This window comes from Chenopodium quinoa, unplaced genomic scaffold (assembly GCF_001683475.1).
Source record: "Chenopodium quinoa cultivar QQ74 unplaced genomic scaffold, ASM168347v1, whole genome shotgun sequence".
Classification (NCBI taxonomy): Eukaryota; Viridiplantae; Streptophyta; class Magnoliopsida; order Caryophyllales; family Amaranthaceae; genus Chenopodium; species Chenopodium quinoa.
In genome coordinates, this window is record NW_018744151.1 from 3,063,688 (window position 1) to 3,079,126 (window position 15,439).

A 15,439-nucleotide genomic window follows, 5' to 3' on the forward strand; every position below is an offset into this window, starting at 1 on the left:
TTCATCCTGCTGTTTTGTGTCCTCTTGTTGCCTTCGATTCTAGTCATGCTTGCTTAATGCTTATCAACAACACTTCTGTTTTGTGTCCTCTTGTTGAAGATCATATGCATTTTGCCCTATTTCTTACATTGTTGTTGTTTTTGCGAGTGTTTCGACCTAAGTTTCGTATATTTAGTTGGTTGCATATACTTAATATTTAGTTCTTTAATGTTATATAGCTTATGAGAAAGAGGGTACAAGAACAGAGGATATATGCTTTCTGGTTTTTGGATGTATTTTTTAGTACTATTATTTGGTAAAAAATTTTTTTACATATTTGGTTATCAATTGTGACTCACCAGTCGGAAATTCCTGAGTCCGCCACTGCTCCTACTTGACCCTTTTTATCCAATTTACACGAAAGAAGAACAATACTATGACTTATGAGTGGAAGAATTAGACCAACTACAACTAGCATTAGGTTTAGTGGCTCACAACGAATTCAACAACATCAAAACTAAATTCATGCATTTGAATAAATTTCAGCAACCCAATAATAACATTTAATAAAACATGAAATCGCAATTTAGCAAGACAGAATTACAGAAACATTCAAAAAAAAAAAAATGAAATCAGAAGCATAAAATTGATAAAGTGAAAATACGAATTGTATGAAATTGGAGTTCTCTAACCTGGCTTGAAAAGGAGTGACAACTCGGAAAGAGAGGCTCGCCGCAGCCTAAGTCCACCGCCGAGAAACAAAGTCAAAGTTGAAAACCCTTATTTTATTTTTTTAAGTTGAGGTGGGACACAAGTTATGCTATTTTAATATTTACTAGGTTAAGAGTACTCGTATTGATGCTAAAACCCTAGCCTCCTCTCTTTCTTCTCTCTCTAAACTCTAGCCTTCATTGTTAATTTTGTAGGGGCTTTTATCGGATTTCACCGGTAGAAATCCCCAATCTTTATTTTCTTTTAAGTTTTTTGTCTCTAAGGTTACAATAATAATGTCTCCCTCGAAAGAAAGGGTCTATCTCCTTCGAAAGACAATGTTTTTTCGATCTCCTTTGAAAGACAAGGTTTTTCGGACTCCTTCGAAAGACAAGGTTTTATTTGGGTTTAATTTGGTCTTTGGTTGTGCGGGGCTACAATAATAATGTTGTGCATTTAAATTTTAAGCAATATGCCACTCATATATAGATTAGGTTTGTTATTATTCCCTAACAGATAGCAGATGTTGTCTACAGATTTATTGATGTAGCATATAGAAACAAATTTATTTTTTTACTCAAAATGAAAAATTAAAAAAAAAAAAAAAAGAAAGAAAAGGAAAAATTAAAAAAAAAGTCAAAGTTGAAAACCCTTATTTTATTTTTTTAAGTTGAGGTGGGACACAAGTTATGCTATTTTAATATTTACTAGGTTAAGAGTACTCGTATTGATGCTAAAACCCTAGCCTCCTCTCTTTCTTCTCTCTCTAAACTCTAACCTTCATTGTTAATTTTGTAGGGGCTTTCATCGGATTTCACCGGTAGAAATCCCCAATCTTTATTTTCTTTTAAGTTTTTTGTCTCTAAGGTTACAATAATAATGTCTCCCTCGAAAGAAAGGGTCTATCTCCTTCGAAAGACAATGTTTTTTCGATCTCCTTTGAAAGACAAGGTTTTTCGGACTCCTTCGAAAGACAAGGTTTTATTTGGGTTTAATTTGGTCTTTGGTTGTGCGGGGCTACGATTGATTATGGCTCGAATTCGGGTTACGGAATTAGCACAAGAATTAACTTTCTCACAAAATTGCGAAGCGACGTTGAATCCACTCAAAAAGTTGTATGAGACAACAAATCGAGATTGTGCCGAATTGTTATATTTATGTTTTTGGATTCTTAGCCCTTCCCCGATTAATTCTTGTTTGATTTTGATATATTCGTTTTCATTATCGTTAATTGTCAATTGTAAATGTCGTATGGCTTTATTTAATGAAATTTAATGTCCTTTAAGACTTCTTTCGAAAAAAAAAATTACTAGGTTAAATCCCGTGCCATGCACGGTAATAATTAAACTTTATAACAAAAATTATAAAGAATGATGTTAATTTAACAATAATTTACCAAAAAAAAAATATTTGTAACAACATAATAGTCTTTTTAAATTATTTTTTTTTGGTAAATTATTGTTAAATTAACATCATTCTTTATAATTTTTGTTATAAAGTTTAATTATATTAAGGATATTGATGGTTAAAGTTGTGTCTCGACAAATGTGCAAATCCAATTATAACATATAAAAAAAACAAAGGAGTATAATGTAATAAAATAATTTTGTTTGGTTGTTCTTATAAACGTTATGCATAATTTTAAGATTTATACAAAGTATTGATACCAAAATATTTTTTTCTATTTTTAATTAAAATAAATTTTAAGTTGGAGGAAAAAAATTGATGATATTATACTGTAATAATCTTGGATAATGATGTACGAAGTATTTCAATACCTTAATTTTAATCTATGTTACTGTAGTTGTAACTAAAAGATTTTTAGTAAATAAAATATGTGTTAAAAAATAATTAAAAAAAATTATTGAGTATGATTGGATTAAATGTGTTGTCAAAATGGAAATAAGTATTGTTGTAGGTTAAAAATTGAAAGTTATACAAATTTGGGGAAAAAAAAAGAAAGAAAAAAAAGTGGGAAATTTTTTAATGACATCATGACAAGTGTCATTTTATGTAATACCCCTCATGATTGCTTTAAAAGGATTTGATATGCTACTCATATCAACAAGGTGCATCTTCTTTTTAGGGAGCTCATTTGCTAAGATACTCCATAGTTAAGCGTGTTTACGAGTAGTCTTGGGATGGGTGACCTCCTGAAAGGACTTGTGTTGGTTTGTGAGGGCCAACGTGAGGACAGTTATTGGCCCTTGATGCGCATTTCGTGGCAATAGGCCTCTCCCTAATTTGTTTGGGTTAATTGATTTTTAAATTTTGCGGCGGATTGGGTTAGTCAACTATGGGTTAATTTGGAATCAAAATTTACTCTTCTAGTGGCGATCCCGAAGGATCTTGATGCTATTTTATTGGAAGACCTGAGTGGTGTGATGCGGAGCAGGATAGTGCTGGCAGGAACGTTTAGCTAGTTTTGCTTTCTTTATTTGTGCTTTTTTATTTCTTTTGTTGGGGCTTTGCCCTCACCTTCACCAAGAAAAATATATATTTATTTTTAAGGTTTTTCTAACATATATCTCGAGTTTGGGGGAGGGGGGGAGGGGTTAACTCGTATCTACCTTTTTGGAACCATTCGAGTTGCACCATGCACCTCTCTATTTTAGTTTTTCAATCAGTTATACCCTTTCCCTAGTTCGTCTGTTAACACTTGTGTATGGTGTTGACGATGTTAACTTTTAAATAAGGAGTTAATTTTTTAAAATATTTGAGTTGCAAATATTGAACCAACCATTTGAACATACTTTTAGTGTGCACAATAATTTTTTTTTTATTTTAGTTTTTCGAGTGAAAAGTTAACACCATTAACAGTTTACGGTTAGATTAGAGGAATGGTATAATTGATAAAAAAAAAAAAAAAAAAAACTAAAATTGAAGGGTACAAATGAGTTGGTTCAAAAAAACTGGATACGGCTTAGAAAACCCAAAATTCGAAAGACATCTAAAGAAAACCCTTATTTTAATATTTTTTTTTTAAAAAATAAATTTTAAAAGCCAAAACTACCCTTGGTGGCAGTGTTGAGCCTCACGCATGTCCTAGGAAACTTCCCCATATAGTCAAGCCGCACCTAAAAAGTCAAGCCACCCCCGAGGTGGCGAGGTGTTTCCGTACCTATATTGTTTCAAGAACGGGGGACATCAGCCATTAGGTGTCCCGTGCAACTTATTAGACCCACCCACCAACATTAGACATCTATCAATCTATTATATACTATTATCAAAACACAATGGCCATCTTTGCAAGCCGCCACATGGCTTTCCCATAATTACCGATGACATGACAACATTTCATTCCAACGTGACATGACAAGAGACTACAATTGTAGACCTACACTGTTACCCATGTGCTAGACTATCCAATCAAACCATTAATCTAATGATGCAAATATTACGAGCCAACTTCAATTCTTTTACAAGTGCCATCATTCTAACACTAACAAACTTCCAAAACTAGTAGAGAAAGTTACAATAAACAAACATTGGATAGCATTACACTTCAAAATTAATGTAAAAAGGAGGACGAACTAAACATAGATTTAAGTACAAGTGTTTGCCTCACTTAATAAGACGCCTACCTCATAAATTTGCGATTGACCATGAGGGTTGAAGCACGATCATAACAGTGCAAGTAATCACAGCCAATTAGTTTAGTATACGAACCATTCAAATGGATAACATTTAAAAAATCAAACAAACTTTGGCTCCCAAATCCAAAATTTGGCTCCTCCAATGGAGCTCAAACTTCCTTTCATCACCTTCACCGTTTTCCACCGCCCTAACCGGCGATTCTCTCTCCTCCACCGCCATCATAACCACCGTAAACTCTCCTGCCAACTTTCTCTCTCCTCCAACTCCGACGAGCTTCAACGCAAAACCCTAGAAACTCTGGAATGGAATCGTCTCTGCAATCACCTCTCCCCCTTCGTTTCCACCACTATGGGCCTCTCCCTGGCCCAAAACGGGTCCATTCCAATGGGCCGGACCTTGGATGAGAGCCAGAGGCTCCTGGCCCAAACTACTGCTGCATTGGGCCTCCACTCTCCTCTGGACTTCTCTGGTGTTGATGATGTTTCTGCGGTTGTGGAGATGGCCGCTTCCGGTGAGCTGCTTTCGATCGGAGAGCTTTGTTCGGTTAAGCGGACATTGCGGTCGGCGAAACGGTTGTTTGAGCAGTTGCTGGAGATTTCTACTGATGATGATGGGAGGTTAGTAAGTTGAGTTTTTATTTATTTATTGAGTTTAGTGTTGATGATATTGTGAGTAAATTTGCAAGTATTGATTGTTGGTGATTTTTATTGTTCTTGTATTAGTTTTGCTTTGATATTGCTAATGGTAATTCATTTAATTGGGTTATTGGAATCGCTTTGTTCGAAATTGAAGGGAAAATTTGAGCTCCAATTTATTAAACATTTTTTGTTTATCAAATGCCAAATTTGTAATTTTTCAGGGTAAACCGCTAACACTAGGAGTGATTTTAGGGTAAAACCGCTAATGGTGTTAGTGTATCTACCTATAAATAGCGCAAAATTAACCCACTTGATAAACAATGGCTATTTATCAAGATGATAAACTTGTATTTTTTCATATATGATGCAATCAAAGGTTTAATTTAAGAAATTAGTAATGTTTAAATTAGGAATGTTTCAGTAAGGCTGTCTCTAGCTGGGAAAAAGATGAGTTTTGAGGAATGAGTTTATTATTTGAGTAGTTTTCGAAAACATCTTCCCCTCAGGCCCCAATCAAACCGAATAGTTGTCACATTGTATGTGAATGTACTCCTCCATCCCGAATAGTTGTTACATTGTCTGTGGAAGATGAAACGTTTTATCAGATTTTTCTTGAATAAAGAATACATGACTTAGAATTTTCTGCTGAAGAGTAGGTCCTATCTTAGTTTCAATAGCTTGTTGTTTCCGCATGCAATGATCTTGTTTTGTTTTCGTGCCTTCTTAAGAGTTTGTTTTGCTTTCTTCCGTGGATGGTCTTGCTGAAGGGACTTTTTTTTATTTTTTTATTTTGAAAAAGTGATCCGCTAGCATTCATTATGTTAAGTAATAGATTAGTGTAGGGGAAAAGGCTCTTTAGTATTGCATTGCTGACTTATAGAATTAGCTCGAGGAATAAGGCAAAGACTTAGTTAGAATAGAGAAAGTGAAGATTAAAAGGATATTGCTATGTATTGAGAAGATTAAGCATGGAAGTAATCAGAAGGTGGCTGAGCCTTATAATACTTTGATCAGCTTGTAGTTGGGAGTGTCCAGTCATTAAAAGGCCTGAGATTGTAGCAACATTGTTAATGAATTAGTTGCATCAAAACCACAATCAACTATGAATTTCCGTTTTATTACTCCTTACAATTATGTGTAGAAATTATTTTCAAATCGGCTCTTGTTGGATTCATATTAATGTATATATTCAAAATATTAACTTGTAAAAATTTTAGTTAAGTAAAGATATCAATAGTCAAAAGCATGTCTTGGAGATTGTGTCAAGGCAAATGTTAAGCTTATTGTGAAACGAAAGGAGTAATGAGAATTCCAATTATTCTCTCTTGGCTTCCTTCTCCATAATTATATTTTATTACATTGTCCTTAACTAGTCCATAGGAGTTTACTTAGATTCATCTGTTGAAACAGGAGCTATCCTTTGCTTGAAATTCTCCAAAATTGCAATTTCCTGGTTGAATTGGAGCAGAAGATGGAATATTGTGTAGACTGTAAACTTTCAGTAGTGCTAGATAGAGCCAGTGATGACTTGAAGTTCATTAGGTCAGAAAGGAAGAAGAACATGGATGCCTTAGATTCTCTTTTAAGAAGTGTTTCACATAAAGTATTTCAAGCTGGAGGTATTGACAAAGCAGTGGTCACAAATCGTAGATCTAGGATGTGTGTTGGTATCAAAGCCTCTCATAGATCTTTGCTTCCCGGTGGAGTTGTTTTAGATATTAGTAGCTCTGGAGCAACATACTTCATGGAACCTAAAGAGGCAGTGGACTTGAACAACATGGAAGTCTGGCTGGCCAATTCTGAAAAGGATGAAGAACGAGCTATTTTAAGTATGCTTGCTTCTGAACTTGGAAAGTCAGCAGCAGCTGTCAATGATTTGTTAGATAAAATCCGAGAGATTGATCTTGCAGTTGCAAGAGCTGGTTATGCTAATTGGTTAGATGCAAAATGTCCTGTTTTATATTCAGTTACTAATGATGATGCTTTCTTGGTAGATGTTGTAGGGATTAGACATCCCTTGCTACTTGAACCATGTATGGGTAGCTTGAAGGATATATCAGGACCCAAGTCAGGGAATTCAGAGAACTTAAATGAGGAAGCTGGTATAAAATTCTTCAAAGAGCTGCCTGATGAAGTGTACAAGCTTCCTGTTCCAATAGACATTAGAATTGGACATAAAACCAATGTGGTGATCATCTCAGGGCCAAACGCAGGTGGGAAAACTGCTTCCATGAAAACTCTAGGACTTGTGTCCCTAATGTCAAAGGCTGGCCTGTATTTGCCAGCTAAAAGTATTCCCAAGCTTCCTTGGTTTGATTTAGTTCTGGCAGATATAGGAGATCATCAGGTAGGATTTTCTCTCTTCTATGTCAGCTGATTTGTCACAAGTATTGCTACATTCATTCTAAACTCTTCCTTATCCCCCTTTTTCTGATTGAAGTCCTTGGAACAAAGCCTTTCTACTTTTAGTGGCCACATTTTGCGAATTGGCAAGATTTTGGAGGTGGCTTCAAAAGATTCACTTGTCCTAATTGACGAAATTGGGAGTGGGACTGATCCTTCGGAAGGAGTAGCACTTTCTTCCAGCATCTTACAGTTTCTAAAAGATAGAGTGAGTTTAGCTGTTGTAACCACCCATTATGCTGATTTAAGCCGCCTAAAGGACATGGACGATCGATTTGAGAATGCAGCTATGGAGTTTTCACTGGACACTCTACAGCCTACCTTTCAGGTCTTATGGGGATCTTCTGGTGAATCAAACGCCTTGAGAATTGCTAGGAGAATTGGCTTTGATGATAAGATTATTGATCATGCAGAAAGCTGGCTTGAGAGGTTGATGCCAGAAAAGCAGGCACAGAGAAAAGGTCTGCTATATCAGTCTTTATTAGAGGAGAGAAATAGGATGGGTGAACGGGCTAGACTAGCTGCATCCCTTCATTCTGACGTAATGGATCTTTATCATGAGGTAAGAAATTTGAGATCAGCTCTGTTAACCTTTTATGAATCATATGTTAAGTGACTTAAGTCCAACTCCTATTTGCTTAAATGTGTAGACTACAGAAGCTGTTAACTGGGGTTTACTCTTTTGGTTGAATTTGGTGATATAATTTGGGTTGGGTGCTGGGGTCCGAAACATCATTGGATGATGTGGGTAGATGAGTCGTCTTTTGATAGCTAATGATTTGTATATTGCATAAGTTGCTGACCACTGGTAACTTTCGAACATTTCTTTTTGGCAAATGGATGCATCTACATTCTTCGGAACGAACTAGATTTGCAATGAATTACTTGAATCTTTCAATTCAATCCTACCAATAGCACGATATTAATTGGAGAACAAATTTATGGCAGTGTTGGACTTAGTGATTTTATGGATAATTTTGATACCATTTTGGTCCAAAATGAAGTAAAATGTTCCATATACATGTTAGAGTCTGGGTAACAAGTATGGATAATTATGAAGGGAGTACGATTAAACATAGTCAATTAAACTATTAATCTATTCAAGCCCCTTTTACAAACCAAATCAATTGAAAACTAACTATTATTGCTGTTACACAAATTTTCTTTCACTTTATTTTCCACACAGAGTTATTCCATAATACTACGAGCGCTTTTGACAAACATGCTGTATTTCAAGAGGAGGATGATCTGATGCATACCATTAGCAGTCTATAACAATTTCTATTCTTTGTATTAGTTTTTAATAAAAAGATGTTTTTTTCCCTAAACCTAAAAACATGCGCATTAAAGGATTTTAATTTATATGTTTAATTTTCAAATCAATCTATAAATCAAAGCCTTAATCCCATAGTGTAATAAAAAAACATTAATCTAATAAATTCTATGTAGTACTCGTGTCAAATATGTGAACAAACTACTGTTTTTTTCTTCTGTTTTTTTGCATAATTTAAGCTTAAAGTCTTTTGTGCTTTCTGCTAAATCAAAAGAGGAACTTTATTTAAACTCCATTCTACTGTCTGAATGTTTTTCTTGAATTTATGAAGATTGAAGCTGAAACTCAAGATCTTGAATGGCGTGAGAAGGCTCTGATTGCAAAGGAGACCCAACAAGTTGAAGAAGAACTCGATCTTGTGAAATCAAAGTTAGAAGCTGTGGTCCAGGAGTTTGAGAATCAATTAATAATTGCTGATATTGATCAGTATGGATCTCTTGTGAAAAAGGCTGAATCAACAATTGGAACTTTGGTAGAAAGTCATCGTCCTATGTTGGATAGGGTTTCTGAAGATTTGGAAGTTATGCATACACCTCAACCTGGTGAGCAGGTCCTTGTGAAACGTTTAGGAGGTAAGCTAGCTTCTGTGGTTGAGGTGTCTGAAGATGATGAAACTGTTCTCATCCAGCATGGAAAAGTAAGATTCCGTGTGGATAAAAGTGGTATCCAACCAACTGTAGGTATTGCAGCTGACGCACGCTCTTTTGTGAAGAAGCAGGTACTATGCATTCTTATGACATTTGCTGTCTCTCTGAAATACTCTAACATTTACAAGTATTATATTCTGTTTGACCAAAGAATCGATATGGATCCTGTGTAAAGAATAGCAAATGAATGCACTTCTTTTCAGGCGAAAATGGAATTGTGCATCAATTATGATGTTTAGCCATCTCAACTCTTGAATATCATTGGAAAGTTATAAAGATTTCTCTTTTATATGAATTATGTTGTTTTATATGAATTGAAATTGAATGCAAAAAAGAGGGAGGCTATTTATCTATTTTTTTTCCATGCATCTTTGACCCTTATGTAGATTTCATGGTTTTTGTCTTTTCTTATTTTCTTTTAGTACTTTTTTTTAATGCTTTTTATTTTTGTTGTTGTTTTGGCTGGCCTTGTGCATTTTTCATACAAAATACTTGCAATTTCTTTATGTGATATAGTTACATGTATACCCTTTTTTTAAAATTCTTATTAAATAATACTTCTGTTGTTTATGAAAGGAAAGAATAAGAATAGGAAAACACTAATTATATTTGTATTTTTCCCCTCTAGTATTTTTACCAATCTTTATGTATATATGTGGCTATTTAATTTGTCTTTCTCTTGCAAATTACTGATATAAACCTGGCACATACTTCAGGACATCAAAGATAAAAAAAGTTAGGGAAAATAATTGTTCTGTTTGTGTTGGGCTGTTGGCTGTGGTGTCAATTACTTAATTGAGCTGCCTGATCTAGTGATCCAGTATGGATTGTGGATTATCTAGGCTAGTTGGTATTAAATATTGAAATTTTTATTGTTGTGACGTGAAAACAGTTGCTTAAGCTTGTTTATTATCTACTGTTGTCTATATAGGGTCGTATGCCTGGGACATTGAATTATTTAGGTGGTAAGAAGGACGAGGAATTATCTTATGGAGCAGCTGTACAGACTTCAAAGAATACTCTTGATCTTCGAGGCATGAGGGCGGAGGAAGCTTCTCATACGCTCAGTATGGCTATAGCAGCAAGGGAATCTCACTCTCTTCTCTTTATCATACATGGAATGGGCACTGGAATACTCAAAGAATGTGTGATTGAGATGCTGAAGAACCATCCGCGTATTGAGAAATTTGAGCAAGAAAGTCCAATGAACTATGGCTGTACAGTTGCATATATTAAGTAAAATTTTTTGTACATTCACAGCCTATGAAATCAGTCTGATAGAAGTAAAGACTTCAACTGTTTGGCTCACCTTAAGATGGTTCATGTACAGTGAAATCTAATACAATAATATGATCTATATAGGCTTCAATTGAAGCCTTTTCATCAATTTTGTCTTTGGTAATTTCTGTGTGCATAAATGTACAGTAAACAGAATATGCTCTGCCCTATTTTAATTGTGATGTTTTGTTCATACATCCTCTTGTACAACTTTCGCAGCAAGACCAATTGTTATTAGATCTGTAATGTATTTCTGTTAGATGAAATTAATATAACTTTAATGATGGTTTAGTATTTGCTGTTAGGTATCATCGTATCTAACAGGCTTGTTATATTATTATAATTTCAGCGAATTCCAATAGGAGGAAGTTTCAGTGTGGGGGTAGGAGGTGTATCTTTGGTCCTATCTGATGATGCAAAGGGAATAACAGAAGCTTGTGGGAGTTCTGCTCAATAATCCAGCCAGTAAACTGCTAAACTCCTCTGCTTTTAATGTACATGGCTGCCATTTTTAATGGTTTTGATCCCTGTCAGTATTTAGCTTCATGATCGTGCCTGTGTTAAAGTTTTTGTGTTTTTTTTTATTTGACTGATACATAGGCTTCTGCACACAGGCTTCGTCTATTTGAAAGTGCTAGACTGATTATCTTTTTTCATTCACTATGCTAGATGAAAGCAGCTGCTATAGGAACTGATGGAAATACTTAAGATGTTGCAGATCAAGTAAACATGCTCACAAACTTCACTGTATTACTTGTGTGTCGAGTGCTGCAAACTGGGACAGAGCCAGTCATCGAGGGAGATAATTGTAAACTACAGAGAATCTCTGATCTGGTTAGACATTTTTTACTAGCTAAGTATTTTTAATCTAAGATGCAAGAAAATCTGGGAGTTGATAATTAAGGTTAGAAGAACTAAATATTCATAAGATTTGACTAAAACATATAGTCTTCAAATCGCTCAGCAAGTTGCTAGGCTTCTGGGCCCTGGCTTAGGGTCTGTTCACATTTACTGAACTGAGCTGAACTGGACTGATTGTAGCTGAACTGAACTGAATAGAGCTGAAATAAATATTTTATGAGAGAAGGAAATTAGGAGTAGAATTGAACTGAAATTAAGCTGAAGTGAACAGGCCATAAGCCAGGGCCCAGAAGCCTAGCATGCGAATATGCGATGCCATAATATGTTAGTTGGGGAGTTTTCTGAAGATTGTAGTTTTTCAGACAATTTGAGACCTATTTTTAAGCTACCTTACCATAACCAAATTATTTTATTCATCAACTCCGTATCAAGTATCAACATAGGAGGCTTAGTGCTTTAAATCATAAATCATAAAAACAGAGCATGCTGTTTTCTGCTGCTAATTGCTAATTCTAGAGCATATACACCAGATTTGAACCAGCAAGAAACACCTTAGCTGCAAGCTTTATTCTGATGATGGAGCATGAGCTACTGTATCTCTGTTCTGCGCTAAATCACCATGTAAATTGTCCTCATTCCTTCTGTTTGAATGCTGGAAGCCCATGGGTGGCCCCTCTGTAGGTGTAACAGAATCAAACAAATTGTCAAAGTAGGGAGGCTGTAGAGAGAAGCCATCCCCAGCTTGTGTGTAATGGTCTCCATCAAGAAGTTTCCAACCACTGCCCCCTCCCCAGCCCCATCCTTCACCCCCTCCGTATCCAGGATACCCTCCCATGCCGCCACCTCCACTGCCCCAACCACTGCCTCCTCCATAACCACTCCCATAACCACCAGCTCCACCGCCTCCACCACCTCCACCACCCCAGCCACCTTCACCACTCCCCCAACCTTCACCATCTCCATAGCCACCACTACCCCAACCTTGACCACTTCCACTGCCTTCACCAAAACCACCGCTACCCCAACCTTCACCACTTCCACTTCCTCCTCCAGACCCGCTACCCCAGCCTCCGCTTCCACTGCCTTCACCGAAGCCACCACTACCCCAGCCTCCGCTTCCACCGCCTTCACCAAAACCACCACTACCCCAACCTTGACCAGCCCCTCCACCTCCACTTCCCCAACCTTCACCGATTCCACTTCCTCCAAAACCACCACCACCACCCCAACCCTGACCGCTTCCACTTCCTCCAAAACCACCACTACCCCAACCCTGACCGCTTCCACCTCCTCCAAAACCACCACTACCCCAACCCTGACCATTTATAGGCAAACCACCATTGCCCCAACCTTGACCTCCTCCTCTACCAAAAGAAATAATGGGAACATGAAAGCCTGGGAAACGTGCACCAAAACCAGGGATGGCGGGGTTGAAGATGTGCATTCCCAAGTAACCACTTCCTCCTCCTCCTCCTCCACCTCCCCCATTTCCGTAGCCAAAGCCTTTTCTGAAACCATGTCCTGTTTCTAATATCTTTTCAGTAAATGTATCTTTACCATTTGACCTATCGGTATCCTCTTGTAACAGTCTTGCAGCAGAGTAAAGGGAAAGGGATGAGGTGAGTATTAAAACCAACAGAGTAAGTGAAGCCCAATTTGAGGGTGCCATTTTCAGTTAATAGTTCTGCTATGGATTAAGGCCTTAAATAGTTGCAGCAGTAGGCTCATAGCTCAGAGGCTGAACATATCTGTACGTAAATGTACATGTTTTGCAGTTTGTCCTTAAAATCTGGATTCATGCCAGTGGCATGGTGGTAGAAAAGCATCAAGTATCTTCTTGTTGATCATGCTGTTTTTGTCCGAGCAACTTATTTCAATTCAGAAAATCTTGTGTACTTCCATTATTTAACATTTTTATTAAAGACCAAGATATTATTTTAGACATACGATTATTTACATATTGGATTTCATTTTGGACTTTAAAGATTAATTCAAGTCCTTTTCTAGTTCTGTGGTTTATAAGTGTAAGATTTGATGAGTTGTTCACTTAGTTGTTAAATCTATCTTATCAAATTAATGCTGTGCTTCAATCTCATAAGCTGATTATATTATCTAATTTAGTAAACAGTTGTGAGAAAACCACACCAATTTGCATTGTTAGGTACAGCCGTACATTACCATATTTGAACTTCTATATCTTGAATTCTTGATCGTTGATACTCAGTATCTTAATTAATTAGCAGTTCTATATGCCTATACATGAACACAGCCATTATACAAACCACGAAACAAATCCATTTAACCAATACCTTCCTACATGATTCAACCTTACAAGCCAAAATCCTACTCTTTATTGTGTGTTTCTTGGATACATGATGATCATTAGTCATCAGTGACGCCCTGCATCTGTAACATTTATGTCTACAGGGGATGTACTTTGTCCATTTGAGCCGACTCCTGCTACTGTAAAATGCGGAATTTGAAAACTGCTAGCACCTTCATTGCTTATTCCACCACCAACTTTGCACCCGTTCATACCATCACAGGTCATGGGCAGGCATACTACAGGCCCGCCACCTACTCCTGCATTACTCTTACACTGAGTCTTTTCACAATCACAATTACAGTGGCAGTTGCATTCAGCAGCCCTACCACCTACTCCTATACCTCCACCTCCACCACCGCCGTGGTGGGATTGGTGGCCTCTATGGATCTCAGGATTCGGGTTTGGCAAGCCTGCGATTGGCGGGACCGGCAAGGGCCATGTCCATCCTGGTTTTGATACATCTTCATTAGAGGGTAGGTGATTGTTTTTAAGATTCTGCGCCGAAGAAAAATGCAACCAATGGGAGCTTATGAGAAACAAAAATCCCAAGTGTGCATAGCTTTTTAATCCTACCATTGTGCTGTATTATTTAATTTCACATTGACATTATTGATTTTAGGGGTGTTAATATTTATAAAGTATGAAATCCATTTCAAACAAATCGTTTCTTTGCATGAACTTGTTAAAGCTTTGCAAGAAACTGTTAGGTAAGCTGCAATCTTTTGCTTTCTTCAATGTGATTGTTGTTCTTTGTAAAATTCCCCCCCCCCCCTTGTTCTTTAACCTGTTTTAATTGGTTTGTTGATGCTAAGGCCATAAATAGTGTAATTTGTGATTAGAAAAAAAATTATGGAAAATTGTTTTTTCTGCAAGCATAATATGACAATACTAAACTTGGAGGAGTTCCAAGCAATTATTGAGACCAAATGATTGTTATATGTCCTATTATTCTCATAAATTATGGGGTGAAATGCTCAAGAGTAGAATTTGAAATCCTACCTTATTCTTAAAACAAAAGAGCAAAATAACATTACAAGAAACTAGGACAAGCGGTTAAGCTAGTTCGACATTGTTGTTTGGAAAGTAATGATGGAAAATGTAAAATCTACCTATCCCATTTTTGTACTTTATCATGCTTTTTACATAAGTTTATAATTTTTTTAATTTGTTTCAAATTTAGGTAAGATTTTTTCCCGTATTTTACCTCCAACGATATTATCTTACACAACCGGACTCACTTTACGATATTACGCTCTCTTTTCTTGTCATGGTTTATGTGTAATATAATAGGTAACGATAAATGGATGAGGAAGTATAAATCAATGCTTTGTATTGATTTATTACATATACATTATATATTATGAAATATTTGTAATATTTTTTGAAGGACTATGACATGTTTAATTTGTAAATAATGGTTGGTAATAATTTTTTTTTTTTAAGGACTATGACATGTTTGTAAATAATGGTTGGTTATATTTGGCCTTGTCTTCTTGTTTTTACTTTTCTTCTAGATTGGCAAAAAAAAAAAAAAAAACTTCTTTAATTTGCTTAACTGTTTCCAAGGAACAATATATTGCTTTTTCTTAGTTAGAATTTCCCTTTGTGAGTTGTGACCTTTCTTTTACTTCCTTCCAATGCCCAATTGCCCTATCATCAACAACCA

General features: G+C 36.2%; 2 protein-coding genes across 2 annotated transcripts; one reads left to right on the top strand and one right to left on the bottom strand.

Moving 5' to 3' along the window:
- The first annotated feature begins 4,314 nt into the window (after positions 1–4,314).
- Positions 4,315–10,695, top strand: LOC110693606 (endonuclease MutS2-like). The gene is made up of 5 exons (XM_021870745.1): positions 4,315–4,904; positions 6,336–7,272; positions 7,366–7,890; positions 8,933–9,379; positions 10,240–10,695. The coding sequence occupies exons 1-5, from the start codon at positions 4,429–4,431 to the stop codon at positions 10,546–10,548; spliced, it is 2,694 nt and encodes an 897-aa protein (XP_021726437.1). The 5' UTR covers positions 4,315–4,428; the 3' UTR covers positions 10,549–10,695.
- A 1,129-nt stretch (positions 10,696–11,824) lies between these two features.
- On the bottom strand, positions 11,825–13,357 carry LOC110693607 (glycine-rich protein DOT1-like). The gene has a single exon (XM_021870746.1). The coding sequence runs from the start codon at positions 13,114–13,116 to the stop codon at positions 12,013–12,015; it is 1,104 nt and encodes a 367-aa protein (XP_021726438.1). The 5' UTR covers positions 13,117–13,357; the 3' UTR covers positions 11,825–12,012.
- Between the last annotated feature and the right edge of the window lie 2,082 nt (positions 13,358–15,439).

Bases quoted from the DNA above. Each gene is read 5' to 3' on its own strand.
- LOC110693606 (XM_021870745.1), top strand. From the start codon at position 4,429: ATGGAGCTCAAACTTCCTTTCATCACCTTCACCGTTTTCCACCGCCCT. The intron at 7,273-7,365 runs GTAGGATTTTCT...TTCTGATTGAAG, and splicing joins CAGATATAGGAGATCATCAG to TCCTTGGAACAAAGCCTTTC. The intron at 9,380-10,239 runs GTACTATGCATT...TTGTCTATATAG, and splicing joins GCTCTTTTGTGAAGAAGCAG to GGTCGTATGCCTGGGACATT.
- LOC110693607 (XM_021870746.1), bottom strand. From the start codon at position 13,116: ATGGCACCCTCAAATTGGGCTTCACTTACTCTGTTGGTTTTAATACTC.